The sequence below is a fragment of the Rhinolophus hipposideros genome (genome assembly GCF_964194185.1).
Source record: "Rhinolophus hipposideros genome assembly, chromosome: 16".
Taxonomy (NCBI): Eukaryota; Metazoa; Chordata; class Mammalia; order Chiroptera; family Rhinolophidae; genus Rhinolophus; species Rhinolophus hipposideros.
Genome location: NC_138062.1, coordinates 46,493,176 through 46,511,425, shown reverse-complemented (window position 1 = coordinate 46,511,425; position 18,250 = coordinate 46,493,176). Strand labels below are relative to the sequence as shown.

Below are 18,250 nucleotides of genomic sequence, written 5' to 3'. Positions count from 1 at the left end.
AAGACCAAAATCAATTGTTTATTTCTTTAACACTTTTTGACTCAAGACAAGCAACTCTTAGGAAGAGTTGCCTCGGCTAGTAGGAAAGAGAAACTATAGTAAACAGAACATAGTTGTTATTCCAAAAACTCCATTTAACAATTGGTTTTCTTTCCCTTTTGGATGATCTATTTAAAAGAGGTAGTGTTTATGTCACCTCTCTTCCCTATTGATAGGGAGCTTAGCAAAATCAGGGTATCCAAAAACAAGCTAAGTGAAAGGAATATATATTATACATGGTTTATAATTAATTCCTAGGGAATCAAAGCATTACCTAAGGTAACTGGTCTCTACTTGAATTGTGTGTGAGTGTGTGTGTAACTATATTTATAAATATGTAGTAAAAAAAATACCTGTACTTTCATGTTTAACACTTTTTGGTAAATCATTATGAAGCAAATTATTTACTACACAGAAATAATAGTCACGTTCCTTTATATTGTCTGATCTACAATATCCTCTGCTTTCAAAATACTGTATTTTTTTCATCATTGTGTCTATTCAGTATAGGAAGCAGATTAGTAGTTTAATAGATAGGATTGAAATTTTTGCCAAATAGAAGAGTTAAAACTTTTAGAAAGGGAGTTTTTGATTTTTTTTTTTTAAATATGTTAACTAGGGTATGACAGTTACTCCTTAAGCAAATAATTCTGCCACCTTTGCCACTTATGTCCTTTATTACAGCTACAGTAGAGAACAAGGTGCTCATGCTTAGGGAGCTTACATTTTTATCAGAAACACCAAAAGTAAACTAAATAAATACATAAATATAAATAATGTTACACTGCTACAAGTTCTATGAAAGTGGTTTTAGCAAAAATGTTTAGAAGGAACACATGAAAAGTAGACTGGGGGATGTCAGATCAGTCCTTTCGTTTTGTCTGTAATTCGAGTATGGGGCCTGTGATAGGATGGATCACAGGTAATGGAAAAGAGTCTTCTTTAATTCTAAGGAGAGAGACCATAGAATATGGTATCAATCAATCAATCAATCAATCAATCAATCAATACCACTAAACAAGATGTCTCATCTTAGAATTACACAGGAAATGTTGAAAATGTGACCAAATGTCTTTGTTTATGAGCTTTTTATTAATAAAATGCATTTAGCTCCTACTTTATATCAGACTGTGGTAGATGCTCGACATACAACGATGATTCAGACTCAGGACTCTACAGTTTAAAAAGGGAGAAGCACCCATAAATGATGCTAAGAAAAGATGAAAATAAATGATAGATGAATGGATGGATAGATAAAAATCTAGATCCAAATATAGATAAAAATAGAAACACATAGATAAGATAAATAGATATGATAGATTGATGGATGATACATAGGTAGATAGGTAGGTAGGTAGATAGACAGACAGACAGACAGACAGACAGACAGACAGACAGACAGATACTTATAAATAATTGTCCTGGTTGATAACCAAAGGAGGAAATGACTGATTTTGTAATAAGAACACAGGCTTAGTTTCACATTAACTGTGACTATAAATTGATTCTTATTAGTTGAAGAAAGAAGTTACTATAGAGAAGAGGAAAAAGAGAGAGAGAGAAAGAGAGAAAGACAGATAGAGAGAGAGAGAGAGAGAGAGAGAGAGAGAGAGAGAGAGAGAGAGAGAAAATGAGAATGACACTATAATGAAAGAAAGAAATAGGGCAGAGGGGTTCAGAAAGAGAACACCAAGTGCAAATCCATCATACCTTCACAGGTCCTTTTGTCAAGTCCCAGCTCATAGCCAGGCTCACAGGCACACTGATAACTGCCCAGTGTGTTCAGACATCGCTGCTCACAGCCTCCACGGTCAGGTTTACCACACTCATCTTCCTCTATAAACATAGTGAGAGTTAGAGAATGACACAAGTATTTTGTTTTTACATACTGAGGTGTAAAATTTTTTCAAAACATGATATACTTCATAGCTCTGAATGAAACTGAAACAATTGATAGCTTCAACAAAGGAACAGGAATAATTTGCAAGCCCTTAATGGACAAAAAACAAGAACTCACATCATTGCAACCTAAGAATGTGTAACGACCAAGAGAAATATTGGAAACCTACTGAAGATCACCTCATCTCAGTATGTCTTTTATCTGATGTGAGGTCAAAGGAGATTGTTAAAACCTAGAGATTTTTCAGAATGAAACAGGAAAAGTTATTGAAAAAACACAATTTCACCTGTTGATTTCAGTGTATAGCTTGCTAGATAGTCTGGAAAAATGTTTTTAAAGAAATAGATTATAGTGAATATAAATTAAAGAAAAAGACCCCAGAAACTTACAAGATCTCTTTAAATTTAAAGCATTCTATGTTTTTACATGGAAAGGTTAATACAGAAAATATAATAATTCCATATTTTTGTAAATGCATATACTATTTTGATTGTATGGAAACATGAAAAATACACATGAAATACAAATATGAAAAATACATAAAATCATATATGACAAGGTACTCCATAATCTCACTTTTCAGGTATAACCTATTGTGACTTAGGAAATTAGCAAACAATATTCTTCAGAGAAATTACACATCTGACAAACGCTAAGCATTTTTGATAACCAAATATGAAAACATCACATGAGAAAATATTGATAGCATATTTCTTATACGTAAAATAGAACACACAGAGATTTAAAGCATGTAAACGTTTATTTTAATAACTACTTTGAATATGTATAGGAAAAGTGACAAAGGTCTCTGCCTTTCAATTCATATCATGAATACATAAGTAACTCTAAGGGAAAATCTATTATACTATTCAGTTTGGGGAGTATAATCAATGATGTTGTAAAGATTTTGTAGGGGGTCAGATGGGCACTTGTCTTATTAGGGAGACCACTTCATAGACTATGTACCTGCCTGACCACTGTGCTGTACACCTGAAGCTGAAGCTGAATAATATTGAATGTCAACTGTAATTTAATATATATATGGTCACAGGATATGGTGTACAGCATAGGGAATAGAGTCAATGGAATTGTAACTGCTATATACGATATCAGAGGGGTAGTAGGTTGGGGGTGGGGGGGTTATCACTTTGTGAGAGGTGTAAATTCTAACTATTGCATTGTTTTGTACACCTGAAACTAACAAAAAAAATTAAAAAATATACTGTCTTTAAATAATGAAAATGGTAGATATTAATAATGCTAAATTTTGACATATGCAACTAAATCCATCACATATCCTATAAAAATCAGTGTAGAGAATTTTTTGTTTTCCCACAAAAGAATTTTATTCTACACTAATACACCTAATGTAGGGGCCTATGAATTTTCTAAATGCATATTTGATGTTACTACTTGCACTAAAATAGTTTTCTTTTTACATCAGTAGTACACACCAAATATGGGACGTGAAAATAAACTAAAATTTAATTAGGTAATTCAAAATTAAGGCTCATCAGTAATAACTGTTTGATGAAAAATACATTTTAGGTGTTAGATCAGCATCAACTCTTTGCCAAAAAAAAAAAAAAAGACTTTTTAGGTATTTCGCTGAGGAGGCCATAAATCATTTCCAGTGTAGTGGAAACCATTCTGTACGGGTGGTTTGGAAATGCTGCCAGCTGGAAATAAACTGATGAACTACAAGGGAGTAAACCCCTTTCTGGATATGAATCCTTTGTTGACTATTATTGTAAATATTTTCTCCCTTTATGGATTTTGTTATTTTGTCTATTTCATTAAAAAAAATGGGTATAATATCCTAATGGGGTTCCTACCATGCTCAAAATTTCAGAATTTTACCGATAACCTTTCCCATCAAAACCCACCCAAAATACTCTTATGAACAGTGCACACTTCAACTTTCAATAAAACTATACTCTAGTTGTCCACTAAAGCAACGCTAACTACCCCATTTATCCCTGACAAAGCAAAGCTGATATTTCAGATTACCTTTAAAAAAATTGGCAGCAAACCCTGCCTTGTTCACAGTGCCATCAGAAACAAACTTCATCCACAAGGTATTGGAGGTAGATCTGATATCTTCAGGTTTATCATAACCGCAGAAACGCCCTATCAATGGGCTATTTTCGTTGGCTCCATCTCGAACTTCTAGGTAGTCGTAGGCACAGTTGTCATGTCTTTCAATCTTAAAGAGTAAAAATATGTGAACATATATCTCATTCATAAATAAAACAATTTCTGTAGAAAGATGATTATGTATTCTCTGTGCCATAGTACTGGGATGGTCATACAACACATTCCTTATTAACTGAGAGCAGTTCTTGCAAGTGTGCATGGTAATAACTACAGTGTCCATGAATAAAGGTCATATTATTCTGGTAGACAGAGTTATTAAAAATAAATCTATGGATCAGTGCATCTACATGTATCTGAATCAACAGAAGTAATTGCCTTTTAAATGAAAATGAAAAATCAAGTTGTGATTCTTTGGGAAAACTGAAAAAAAAATCCATACTTAAAATGATCATGAAAAGTAGAGCCAGGTTATGCGATAAGCAATGTAAAATTTCTCAGCAATATCGTTATAAAATTATTGATCATAGTTCATCAAGTCATCCAGTATTTTATTCATAGAGAAGCTGGATTCAAATTCTATTGTCAAATATTGCATTGTTTTAGGTTATAAATATCTTTTTGAAGGAAAAATCTGATGACATGAGATTACATTGCTTTCTAGTCTATGAAATTCTTTACCCACAGTTAGCATAACTGCATGTAGGAAGACCACTATATTGTAGAATCAGCACTGGCTAGCCCTTTCTCAAGGTACCATGGCTAGTTTAGATGACCTTTTTACCTCAATACATTTTCCTTAATCCACATTATCTGGCAGGACTCAGTCTCTCTCCTTAAACAACTAAATGCAAATATTACATCAGACTATTGGTCAATGAAACTTTATGGAGAACTGCAAATTCAAGGACCTGTTTTTTCACCCTGAGCTACTTCTAAAGACAACTTGTTATATAAATTTCGGTACTGTTTCTAAATAAAATTCTTGCTTTTAATTTTTTTCATAGAAAATAGGCACTATCCTTGAAGTCTTAATAGAATCAAATGCTTATTAGATATTTGAAGCTAGAAAACCATGAAAAGTATCACATCTTGTCATCTATTATTCAACATACAATTCACTAATATACGAAATTCTGTTACAAAACAAATGTCAGGGAAAATGCTCACTCCATGGAACTGCAACAAGAATGCACAAAACTGCTGGTATAGTTGATTGAAGAATCTGATTCCTGATTTATCAAAACATTAACAGTGATAGTCTTCACATCAGGTAGCATAAGGACAAACAGAAAAAAAAATACATTTTGAAGTACAGATTCAGTTAGAACTAAGAACTATATTTGCTGCTTTCTGTTTTCTATTTACAATCAGGATTAATTCATTCCTTCAAATAAAGCCTAGTCTATGCCAGGCTCTCTTCTCACCGCCTGGTATGCCTCATTCAGCAAAAAGCAGAGCCTTGCTTCCCTGGAGCTTAGATGCCACTGGTGGGTAGAGAGCAAAGGAACGAAAAATAGGACAACATAATTTTATCATAATTTTACAATCTTAGAAAGTAATAAATACTGTGGAAAAATATAAAGTGAAAGAAGATAAGAAGTACTAGAAGCGGGTTGGGAGACGTGAAGGTTGTTCCACCAGGCTTCGTGAGTTTGATTCGTCAATCCAGACTTTTTCTAAAAACACGTATTCTCATTATGTGTGGAATTATAAGAATGAATGGAAAATATTTAATCCAAAGACTATCTCCGTTTTAAAGTCCATGTTTTAGACGGTAGCTATTTAAATAGAGAAATGGTGAGGGAGAGCTAGTAGTGGCACTAGTCACTTAGTCACCAGGGATGACAAGGCCTATCTGACCAGCTATATATGCCCTCTTCTCTTAGTCTTTAACACACTCCTTTAAAATCTAAGTTCTCTCTCAATATGAGATCACTTCCAGATGGCCAAAGGCTGTTCTTCAAAGAGACACACAAAATAATATCTAAATTTCTCAAGTGATGGGCTTTGATAAAAGAATAAGCAAGACTGAACTAGTGACAAAATTGTAGGGAAAAGAACCAAAGGTCTCAGCAGCCATCCTCTCACCTGCTTAGAGCAGCACAGAATGAACTGCTCTTGATTCATGAATCATACTGGATGAGGGGAAAAAGAGACTAGGAAAGGAAGAGAAGACGTACAATGAAGAAAGAAGCTCCTTGTAGTAGATCAATTAATAGAAATGAAATTCTAATGCATTATACTAGAAGCCATGGTAGAATGAAAATTAAGGTTAGTTGAAAAGGGCTTTTTAGTTACTATTTTGAGGAGATTAAATGCCTTTATAAGCTACAGTACTAACAAGGGAGAGAACCAAACAGACTATTGAAAAGGAAACAAAAATTTTATGTTTTGTCGGTGATTAAGAAGAAGTAGAAAAACGATATTTCCCTGTAAATAAAACTCACTCTGCCCTTTTAACAGACATAGATCACTTTATCTTTTATAGTATATTCACTGGTTACTTAGTGAAAATTGCAGTTTAAATATTTTATATAATACAAAAAGGATAACTATTTCATGGGTAAAATGCATAACAATGACCAATTTGGGGATTAATTCCACCAGTGCCTATTTATGAATTACACATTATGTACATGTTAAATATTATGCACAGGGTATTAGGAGAAACACAATAGAAATATACACACTATTCTCACATAGTGAATGCCACAGTTATGGAATTGCTTTAGAAAATAAAACATACCTCATATATACATATAATTTATATTTAAAAATGCATTATCCATTCACATAACAATTCCAGATAGCTTATCAATGACCTCAATGATCTTTCTTTACATATTTTCCCTGTTTAATTAATCCTAATTGCAATGCCAGCACAATAAATCTGTAGTGTTGGTGTTAACTTTATCACTTCAATTACATCCCCATCGGAGTAATGATGGTGGGCACAGATGAAAGGTTGGATCATTTTATTTATGTCATTTGTGTAACATTTTCTCCAGCTATAAAAATTATTTCATAATTAATATACGAAATGGATAGAAATAAAATGGTTGAAGCTAAAAAGTGGGTGAATCCATTGATGCTGTCCAGTAACCTTAAGCTCCATGAGAAAAAGAATACCGATGATTTATAAAAACAAACAAAATGAGAAAAATCAGTTTCTTCTTGAGTTAAAGTGTGGACACAGTTCAAAGATCTGGGCACTGAATGTAAGGTCATGCACAATTACACATATAATAAATTTGTTTTGATAATGTTGATGTTAATTTAAGACAATTGGAGCATAAACCATACACAAATGTGGCAAGGTTATCATACTGTAAACAGATCTAATACGTACATAAAGACTACAGTGAAAGTGATAGCTCTGAGCATTTTTAGAAAACTGATATTTAAATGACATTAGAAGTAGATGCACGTGATCAGACAATGTGATTACACAATGTGATTTATAGATGATGCATTACAGAATTGTACACCTGAAATCTATGTAACTTTACTAACAACTGTCACCCTTGTAAATTTTAAATAAAAAAAAAATCCAAAAAAAAGTAGATGCAAATACACAAAAAAGGAAGAACAAGTACAAAGAGTAGCCAGAAGGGATTATTATTACATTTCATTACTACTGGGATTCCCTGAAAATAAGACCTAGCCGAACAATCTGCTCTAATGTGTCTTTTGGAGCAAAAATTAATATAAGACTCTATATTATATTATATTATATTATATTGTATTGTATTGTATTGTATTGTATTATATTATATTATATTACATTACACTACATTACATTACATTACATTATATTATAAAGACCTAGTCTTATAGTAAAATAACACTAGGTCTTATATTAATCTTTGCTCCAATAGACACATTAGACCTGATGATCCAGCTAGATCTTATTTTTGGGGAAATACGGTAAGTGGGGGCTCATGCCTTTACTGGCAGATTAGAGGGAAGCATGGAAAAGCTGAGTGATTTCTATGTAGCAAGAACTAAAATCAACCAAAGGTAACCTAAAGTGGTCAGCCTCTCTTTCTAAAACTGCCAAATGGTGCAGAGCTTTGTGGTCAGTGCATGCAAGTGAATTCTAAACATTGAAGGAAAGCAACCATGAGGAAGGGCCCTTGCCCAGGCATAGGACCCATTCATACACTTTGCCGCCATTTTATAAACAAATTTTCAAATAAATATAACATTGCAAAACATTTACTGCAGTACCTAGTTATTTGTAAAAAGCTATAAAAACTTCAAATTTTCTAGATAATAGTTTCAATAGTCTCTCCCATGCTCCCTGAAAAATCAAAGATAGAATTAGCACATGATTCAGCAACCCCATTTCTAGGTATATACCGAAAAAATGAAAGTAGGGTCTCAAAGAGATATTTATAGATCTGTTTATAGCAGCATTATTCAGTGAAATAGCCAAAATGTGGAATCAATCCAAATGTCATCAATGGATGAATGATAAACAAAGGTGGTCTATACATACAATGGAATATTATTCAGCCTTAAAAAGGAAGAAAATACTGTCATGTGCTACAACATGAATGAAACTTAAGGATATTATACTAAGTGAATTCAGCCTGTCACAAAAAGGCAAATATTGTATGATTCCACTTACGTGCAGTACCCAGAGTAGACAAATTCATACAGACAGAAACTAGAAGTGGTGGTTGTCAGGGTGTGGGGATAGGGGCGAGGGGAATTGTTATTTATTGGGTATCGTTTCAGTTTTGCAAGATGAAGAGTTCTGGAGATTGGCTGCATAATTGCACAACAATGTGAATGTACTTATACTGAACTATACACTAAAAAAATGGTGAAGATGGTTACACTTAATAGACATATAGTAATATGTTTATATTACTATAATAAAAAATACCCTTTCCCATGACTGTTAGAACATAGTTTCAAAATATAATTAATGCAATCAGCTACAGAAATGATGAAACTTTTATAGATAATATCACGTAAAATTATAAACACTTGGAACAATGCTAAAGTAATTATTTTTTGCGTTGGGGGAAATATTGAAGAAAAGTATGACTAACAAAAACAATGCAAATTAGCTTGTATCACGAAAAATAAATTAATTTTAACAATGGGAAAAAACATCCAGTAAAGCCTAAAAAATAGTGCTATCAACAAAAAGAATTTTGAATAAAAGGAGAAAAGCTTAACAGATCATCATTTTAAAGCTTACTACTATCATATTTAGTATGCTATTATTACTATCTAATATTAATTAATATTAAGGCATAGATAATTATAGCTACAAAAGAGGGGGAAACAATATTTTCAACCTGTGAAAATCAAAATTTTAAATCTAGGCTAGGTCTATTTTTATGTGGCTCAGGTTTTTAAATGTTGCCGCTTCATTTTTTTTTTTCCTTCATGACAATTATTTTTAACTACTTATAAGTTTCATAACTATTTATTGAAAACCTACTATGGCCAGATAATACACACTTGACAGTGTATAAAGAGTTGTGAATTAAACAGACATGTCCCTAATTGACAGTCATATGTTGATTAAACAACACGATGTACAAATGAAGATCGCTATGAAGGGAAAGAATTGAATGTTACGAGAGAACATTGATGCCTCTCTTTGCTACCAGGAACCGGGAGCAAGTGTGTACAGGCCATACAACTCGTTTCAGTCACAGTACTATCAATTAATTTTGTGACTATGGGTAAATTTATTTAATCTTTCAGAGTAAAATTATAGTCTAAATCAAACTTCTGAAGTGCCACTTAATTCTTTCTTGTCGTCATTAACCAACATGTTTTCTTAGCCAAACATCCCAAAATATTACACGACAAACATTGAAGATCTCTTTGTCTTGGCGTCTTAGTTCATTCAGAGACTAGTCTACTTAACTTACACTAATATAAAATACTTAAAGGAATCAAAGGATTACTTTTAGTCGGCGAAAGATTTATGCGATCTGAAGAGAAACCAGAGTATCAAAGGATTACTTTTAGTCAAGCAATTACTTTAGTCACGAACTACCCAGACAAAAACTTTTATAAATAGTTTAGAATGTTGCAGCTTGCAGTGATGATGGGTAAAAGTATTAAACATCTATGGTTTTCATAACCAAATCAGCGTGTGTAGAAATGTTGACAAATATTCCAATTTAATCCCACTTAAATGAATGTATGTGCTGGTTTCGATGTAAACATAAGTAATATCTTGGTTCATTTAATTTCTTTTCTGCTTTAGTGACATTTCTTGGAAGTTGTTACTACAAACATTTCCAGTCTTCCAAATTTTTCTCTTCTGTATTTCTGCATACTGATAATCCTTAAGTAAAATAACAGTATAGACGCTTCTTTACAAATAACCCTGCTGCTGACTAGAAGACAAATGCTCCCAAATGACGTAAACATGATCTACATTCAGGCAATGCACTAGTAACTACTAGAGAAGAAAAAGCTTCCCCAAAGTTGTGATTACTGAAGAATCGGGTTCTATAACCCCCAAAGAATGTCCTTTCCTGCTTACAGACATCTGAGATTCATTAACAAAGGCACTTGTTTAGATTTTTTTTCTGTACTTACATTAAAATCAAAATAGCATTAGGAAAGGCAAAGTCATGACATAAATTCACGGAAAGGTATACATAATGGACAGCTAGTAAATTCTTTATAGTAGGGTTCAACAGAATGATGGACAAGTTTATCCTAAGGGCCTTTTTATCTGAAAAGGGAGAGAGTAACAGAGAGAATTAAAAAGTTGCAAAAATAGAAATAATCTTTGAGAAAAGGCAAAGACTTACCAGTGAATAAAAACTGTTTTGTTAGACAAAAACCACTAAACACTCTTGATTGGTGAGGACTTTCTAAAAATTACATATTTTCAATATAAAATGTATATGCTATAAATGGAAAACATATAAACAAAGATAAATCGATATAAACAGATAACTGACAAAATGAAACTGTCTAGTGACCACTAGAACAAATTAAAAAATACTCCTACATCATCGATTCATTAACACTAAACTCAGGGCCAAAAACACTGTAACTCATGCCTGAACAAAGCTTAGCTAATACACACGTTTTCTCCATAGAGCTGAAGATGTGCATGTCAGATGACTCAAATATTTTGCTGCTCTGTACATGTCCAAGAATGACCCAGAAAGAACAGTGCATATTGATTTGGGGATTACAAATAAATTTTATTGAGTCTGTGAATTTGTAAATACAGAATCTGTAAGTAATGAAGACCAACTGTACCTGGCTTTTAATGCTGCTTTAGCGCTCACTTGTGTGATACTAGGTTAACGGCATAAGTTCACTATTCTTATCTAGAAGATTTAGATGGTAAATTAGAACTCCTCTAAATTCCTTGTCACTTCTGAATTTCTTAGAATCCAGGAGCTCTAGTCAAAATTCGGCTTCACCACATATCAGATCCTCCATAGTCTAAACCTTTGGTTACCTATCCAGGCTTGTGTCCTTTGTATGGAAACTTACATACCTTTGATAAAGAAAGGCTATATCCATTTCCACCCACCAATCACCATGCGCTTATACACATTCAAGGATAATCCATCTGTTCATTCATTCCTCCCATTATCAAACATTAATCATGCATCAGTAGTGCTGGGGATTCAGCGACCCACAAGACAGGTAAGAGCCCCACAGTTTGATGATCGTATCTAGCGTGATAGGCAGACAATAACCATGTAAACAAAGAGATCCATAACATAAATTCCAATAGACGTAAGTGCAATGAATTAAAATAAAACAGAATAATGGTTTATAGGCAATTGTAGGTAAGAAAATATTTTATAGAGTTCCAGGCAAGGATTTTCTAAGGAGGCGCTGAGTAAGCACAGATCCCAATGAACAGAGTGGAAAAAAGCAAAGATCTAGAGGACTATCAATGGCACATGCTATGATGTGGGAGCAAACTTGGCATTTTTGAGGAAGAGAAAGACCAGGTGAGCTGGCACAGAGAGAAGGAGCAGGAGCTTTGGACCAAATTGTGGGTAGCACTGACACTTGACAATTGAATTTCGGTTTGATGGAAACCTCTGCAATAAGCAGAGTAGTGTTATAATCTAATTTACCTTTAAAAGTATCTTTCTGGCTGCTTTGTGGAAATCAGGACATGTAGGGTAAGAGTAGAAATGTGAGGCTCTCACCAAGTTTCCAGAGAAGGGTCGGTGGTGAGAATTGAGTGATGGCCAGAAAGTAAGTATAAAGTGATCATATATGGGACATATTTTTCCATAAAAATAAATGGAATATGCTGATGAATTCACCTCAGGATTTAAGAGAACAAGTGGAATTAGGGATATTCCTTGAGTAAATAGCGCCATATTGAAATAGTAAATACTGAAATAGGGAACACTGAAGAAGAGTGAGTTAGTAAGTAGAACAAAACAAAGGTTTGGTTTTAGTCATTTAAAGATGAGAGTCTTATTAGACATTCAAATATATCCAGTATATAAGTGAAGGGGGAAAAACCATAAAAAAATAAAGCAAAATGAAGAACAGGAAACTAGAGATAATGAATAAAATGTACTGTGAGCCAAACTATGACATGATTTTTCCCCATCCCAAAGCTTAGCAATAATTTATTCATTCACTCAATCAACAAGTATTTATTAAGTGACTATTCTATGTTAGGCATGGTTGTAAGTGCCTGAGATGTAAATCTATCCTATTTGTCCTTTGTACTATACTATTTTTAAAGAATATCACTGTTCCTATACTGATATATCAAAAAAGAATACAAAACATCAGAGCCAGCAATTTCTGTATCGCAGAAATTACATCTCAGATTTTAGATGTGTGGAATGACTGCATTCTCTCACACCACTTCTGTCATCTGAGAATCCATTAAAACATTGAATTATATCTTGAAAGACAGTTCATCACTTAAATTTTGCAATATCACAACAAACAAGTACTAAGGTCATTGGAGAGATGTTTTTTCAATGAAACAGTTGTTTTGGTCTAAATAGCAGATGAATCCTACTCAACTTTTGTTTACTGTTAAGAATAAAGTGGTCTGTTTGACTAATGTTCATAATTTGATCAATCCATTAAAATACCAAAGTCAAATACGAACCAAATAAAACCAAGGTTTCCAAAAAATGCAAAATGGTCAAGAGCATAAACATCATGATTACCACAGAAAAGGTAATTTTTTCATGATAATAAAAACTGTCTTGGAAATTAAACGGTACACACAAAGTGGTAGACACAAGTACCAAAAAATGTATTACACATCTTGCAGGCAGGGGTATAAGCTCGCCTGGGCTTATGTGTAAGTAATGCCTGTGTCCCACTGGTGCTATTGCTGGGAGGACAGAGACACCACCAAGTCACTGCACTCAGTGGCAAGTACACCCTGGCAGTGGATGGGGTTCTCTTCTGCCTTCAGATTACTTGGACAGTGAATCAGCCTTCTTATCAGTGAAGAAATAATCTCCAGTAATGGCTTCTAGATCGCTAACCCCTGCCTGGACCTCAGCATTCTTTCCCACTTCACTTGGGCTCTCAATTTCTAGACTGATTCTTTGATTTAAATGTACTCTGGCGTTCCTGACAAATTCCTCCATCTCTTAGCTTCTAATCTCTAACTCAGTTCCCCTCCACCCCACAAAAATGACTCATTAGCCAGATCGGCAATTTTGGACACAGACTTTGCTCCAAAATTCTGTCTGGCCTTTGGTTTATTCTGTCCTCATTGAATAAGTCAGTGTTGCTGCTGACCTTCTCCTCGATAAATATTTTTGATGAACTCGAGAGCTCCTAAGAACACTTAACTCCCTATTTCTGATATAAACAATGTTCTGTATAATGGTAAGAGTGAATTCCCCCACCCCCACCCCCACAACAACAAAAAAGATGGGTCTACCTTTTAACCTCTTAGAAGATAAATAAAAGTTCTATTATTTAATGGACCCTTCAAGCAGTCTTGTGAAACAAGTTCTGTGCATTTGTCAAAAGAAACTATTGTCAGTACTTCAAACATTCTAATTCAAATAGCACGGATAATGTAAACTCACTTTAATCTTCTTAAAATGTCTGCAACAAAAGGAGAAAAAAATATAAAAAAAAAAAACACTTTTGCTCTTGATGTTACATTTTATAGGCAATTCTTTGCTTCTTGGCCTGATTAAAGAAGCTGATTCTCTGGTTCTCTGCTTATTTAATGAGGATCCCCTTAAATGCCACTGTCATTTATGGAGCATACACTCGTGAAGGTTGCCTGAAAGACTTTACCTCAAAGGCCTGAAAGGTCAATCCTACATAGTAGTCTTCTGACACTGTTATTTTCCACACACATTCTTTCATCGGTCTGTAGTCATCGGGATAATTAGGGGACTGAATCTGTCCTTCATTTTTACGTATCTCACCTCCACAGATAGCTAAGGAAAGCAAAAATAAATAAATAAACCTAGACATGCCATTCCATTTTCTTCTACGATAACATTTGAGTTCAGTGCCTATAGTTGAATCCATAAAAACCAGGTTATAAAAATCCAAGTTGGCCAGTTGTATGTTATAAATAATTTAGAGGGTAAAAACAAACAAACAAAAAGAAACCTAGCCTCTTACCTACAAATATTAGATGATAGTCAACACAGTAACATATGATTTTTTAATCAATGTTAAGTCACATTTTACAAAAAAATTAAAAAATGCATTTAAAAAAATAAAATGTAATAACCATTTGAGATTTTGTAAATTTCATCTGTGTGAGTTTGTTCTGGGATTCCCTGAGCTACTTCTTATGGTTTGGGGACCTCAGGTGACATAGATGAGCGGGAGAGAAGCTCCACAGAACTGAGCTACTGGCAATAGGCTAATGTCTTGTGCTCAACATCCGTGGCTCCATCCAAATAATCCTTTTCACTGCCATACAGCTAATCTTTGAAACAAAAATGCTTCCGTTTACTGAAACGTTTAAGGGAAACAGAAACTTTCTGTCTTCTACATTTCCTAAACTCCTGGGCTAGCAGAGGCAGAGCAAGAAGGGTCTCCTCCACCCACAACCCGAAGGGAGCTCTTTTCAGAGCCACAAAGTACAATGCTGATTTATTGTTTTAGAGGAGCATAGAACAAAGCGCCTAGTAAATCCTCCCTTGAATGCTGACCCTCTCATTTAGACAAAGCATGCTCCAGAAATGTCCACAATCTGTCCAGTTTCCTATAACAGAGCATTTCAGCAGCACAGGCACCAAATAGACACAAATTCAGTACAAAGAAAAACAATCATTTCTTCATAATACTTCAATACTTTCATGGGAAAAAAAATATTGAAGTTTAAGAACTCTTGTGCCATTTCCCTCCCCCCCCCACATCCCTGAATACATTTGTATGTTACTATATCGCCAGTACCAGAAAACAGGTTGTTCTTGAAACGTAAATTTACTGAGTATTTTTATTAAAATCATCCTTGTGAATACAGGTTTAGAAAACTTCATAATTAAACTACAGTAATTATACAATATCATTCTAATGAATTTGGAGTTTTGTGTGTGTGTGTTTTTCTCTCGGTTTTTTGAGAGGAAGGATATTACTTTTAAAAGAGTTAAGAGGAAGTAATCTGTAAAACAATGTGACTTACCTTCATAGAGAGCCGCAAAGCCTTTTCCTACCCAATTACTGCTGCTGCGAAACTCAATCCACATTCTGCTGTCTGTAGAGGTAAGAACTTCAGGCAATTTGTCCCCACAGAATCTACCTAAAAGAAATAAAAGAATAAAGAAAGACTCCTAAATATGACTCTATGTTCTGATTGCTTTCCATATTAGCTACAAGTCATATATGTATATCCTGATTTGATTCATATTGCTACCCTTAATAACGACGCCTTAATATTTACTTAAAAAGGTGGATAAATAAAACAACCCCTTCATATCTATTTATAAAATACTAGAACATAAAATCCTCAGATTCACCAACTGACGTCAGTGTCACTATCTGTAGAATGAAGAAACAGATAGCTCAAAAGACATATTTGTAACAGGTCACATGATACATTAAGGTGGGGAATATATTTCTAGGAAGAACAGAAAAGTACCAGTGATCCCCCAAAACCCATTCAAATTGTCAGTCTGATCATTAGAGGGGTAAGGACGCATCTCAGCTCAAAGCAGAATTCTTTGTCTAGCCAGGTGCACTGATGACCTCTCAGGGAAACCCCCATGTTGCTCCAAGGATCTTAGGTTATTGCATACATTTCATCTCATCTATAAAGCTATAATCTGTAGTGAAGGATGCAGAATAGCAAACAGTATTCGAAGACTTGAATATCAGGTCTGAGTTTTTTCTAATTGTGTATCCATAGGCAAGTATAATACCAAATGAATATAATAATTCCCTTCATTCCTCCTTTCTTCCCCCAACCTTCCATAAACATTTATTGCTAACTGTATGTCTGCCACCAAGTTCTACACTTTCTTACAATGACAAAAATGGTTATATATAACAATGCACATGAAATGATTCTATAAACAATAACATATTGCCATCCATTTTTGTGTGCCCCTGGCAATGATGTTACACATAATTTTAGTATATGACAAATGATAATATGTACAAAAAATTCATACTAATAGCCAACAGGTAAAAAAATGGTCTTCCTAATACGCAATGGAAAAGAGAGCAGTGTTTCTTAAACTGTAATGTGCATATGAATTGCCAGGGAGTCTGTTAAAATACAGTCTCTATTTCAGAAGGGATGGAATGGGTCCTGATTTTCTACATTTTTAACTATATTCCAAGTGATTCTGATGTTGCTAGTCTGATGGCTATACTTTGAGGAGCAAGGTTTTGGAGGAAATAGGGGGAAAGCTTTCCACATGAAAACTATGATCAGACTCAGGCAATCTGGAGGACCCTCGCATACACAGCATGTAACGGTTAATGGTGCTCTAAAGGAATTATTCTCCAGTATTCACCTTTAGATTTGATTCTTCAATATGAGTGTAATGAAATGTATTCTTTGGAGCACACACACATATATCACAAATGGCTTTACCTAAGGCTAAGAAACTAAATGTTCAAAACCATGTTTTCCTCAATCCGATTTATCAAATTAGTTCACATCCTTATTTTTCTTTACTTTTCAACATTTTGACAGGTCTCTTGCACTTACTAAGGCTGCTGTCCCTTTTAATACAACAGTGTCCATTCAGCAGGTTTTGGATGGTAAGAAAAAAGATCTGTGAGGTGCGTGAACACAACTGAGCAAAGCTATTTTTACGAATAAGGGAAAAGTCAGAATCTTGACATGCTCACAGCAGCTCTCACCTTTAAGTAAAATAGAAGACAGCAGTAAAGAGCTTCATGTAAGTTAGCCGTGTGGTCTGTGGTTAAACACTGGCAGCAGACTTTCCTGAGCACCAAACCTGAGCTATGATTGCTGATGCAAATTACAAATGTCTCTTCTGAGCCACACAAAAAAAACCTCCCTGAGAAGCAAAACGGTGACGTCTACAAGTAGGAGTTAATATGCTCGGCATAGCAAGCCAGCTACTAAATATCACGTACCTAAAGCTTATATTCTACTACCATAGCAAACAAAATAACACACACACACACACATTTTATCTGGCTTTCTCATTAAACTATGATTTTTAAATTAAAAACACAGAAACTCTGTGATGAATAGACACTGTAAGCCTAATAGCTGTGCAAGGTATTCTGAAATCATTACATTCAGATCCGAGTACTACCTCATAATTTAAGCTAGTTTAAATCAATCAATCTATTTACCTCTCTGTCTGTGAGTATTTTTGCCGTGTTTCAAAAAAGTATAATAAAAATTAAAATGTTGGTCACATACGATTTTTACTCTAAGATGACTCTTGAAAGAACTGGTTGTCTTTCAACAGGCAGACTATATGAATAGGCACATAGGAGGCAAATAATCTCTTACCAAGGAGAGCAGATTTCCTCCAGTACCCATCTCTTACTTCAATGTAGTCATACCAGCACAAACTACTTTTGTATAAGTCCATCGTGGTGAAATTTAAAACAATCTGCAAAATGGAGCAAAACAGTGCACAGAATAAACATGACTGTAACTGCACATGATGATTTGATTTCTGGAGGTTAGGACGTCAAAACTACTGTGAAAACAGATGGATAGCTAATTCTTTTCCCCCCTACATTTGTACTCCCCTAATATTTTCTTAACAAACACCTGAAAAAAAATCCTCATTC

General features: G+C 34.2%; 1 protein-coding gene across 1 annotated transcript in view; it reads right to left on the bottom strand.

Moving 5' to 3' along the window:
* Positions 1–18,250, bottom strand: part of TLL1 (tolloid like 1) — a 172,072-nt gene that overhangs the window by 33,187 nt on the left and 120,635 nt on the right. The window contains exons 10-14 of the mRNA XM_081075802.1: positions 17,964–18,066; positions 15,648–15,764; positions 14,300–14,445; positions 3,950–4,145; positions 1,750–1,875 (exon numbers count right to left, since the gene is read on the bottom strand). Of these exons, the coding sequence (XP_080931928.1) occupies positions 1,750–1,875; positions 3,950–4,145; positions 14,300–14,445; positions 15,648–15,764; positions 17,964–18,066 (688 nt within the window). The remainder of the gene's footprint in view (positions 1–1,749; positions 1,876–3,949; positions 4,146–14,299; positions 14,446–15,647; positions 15,765–17,963; positions 18,067–18,250) is intronic.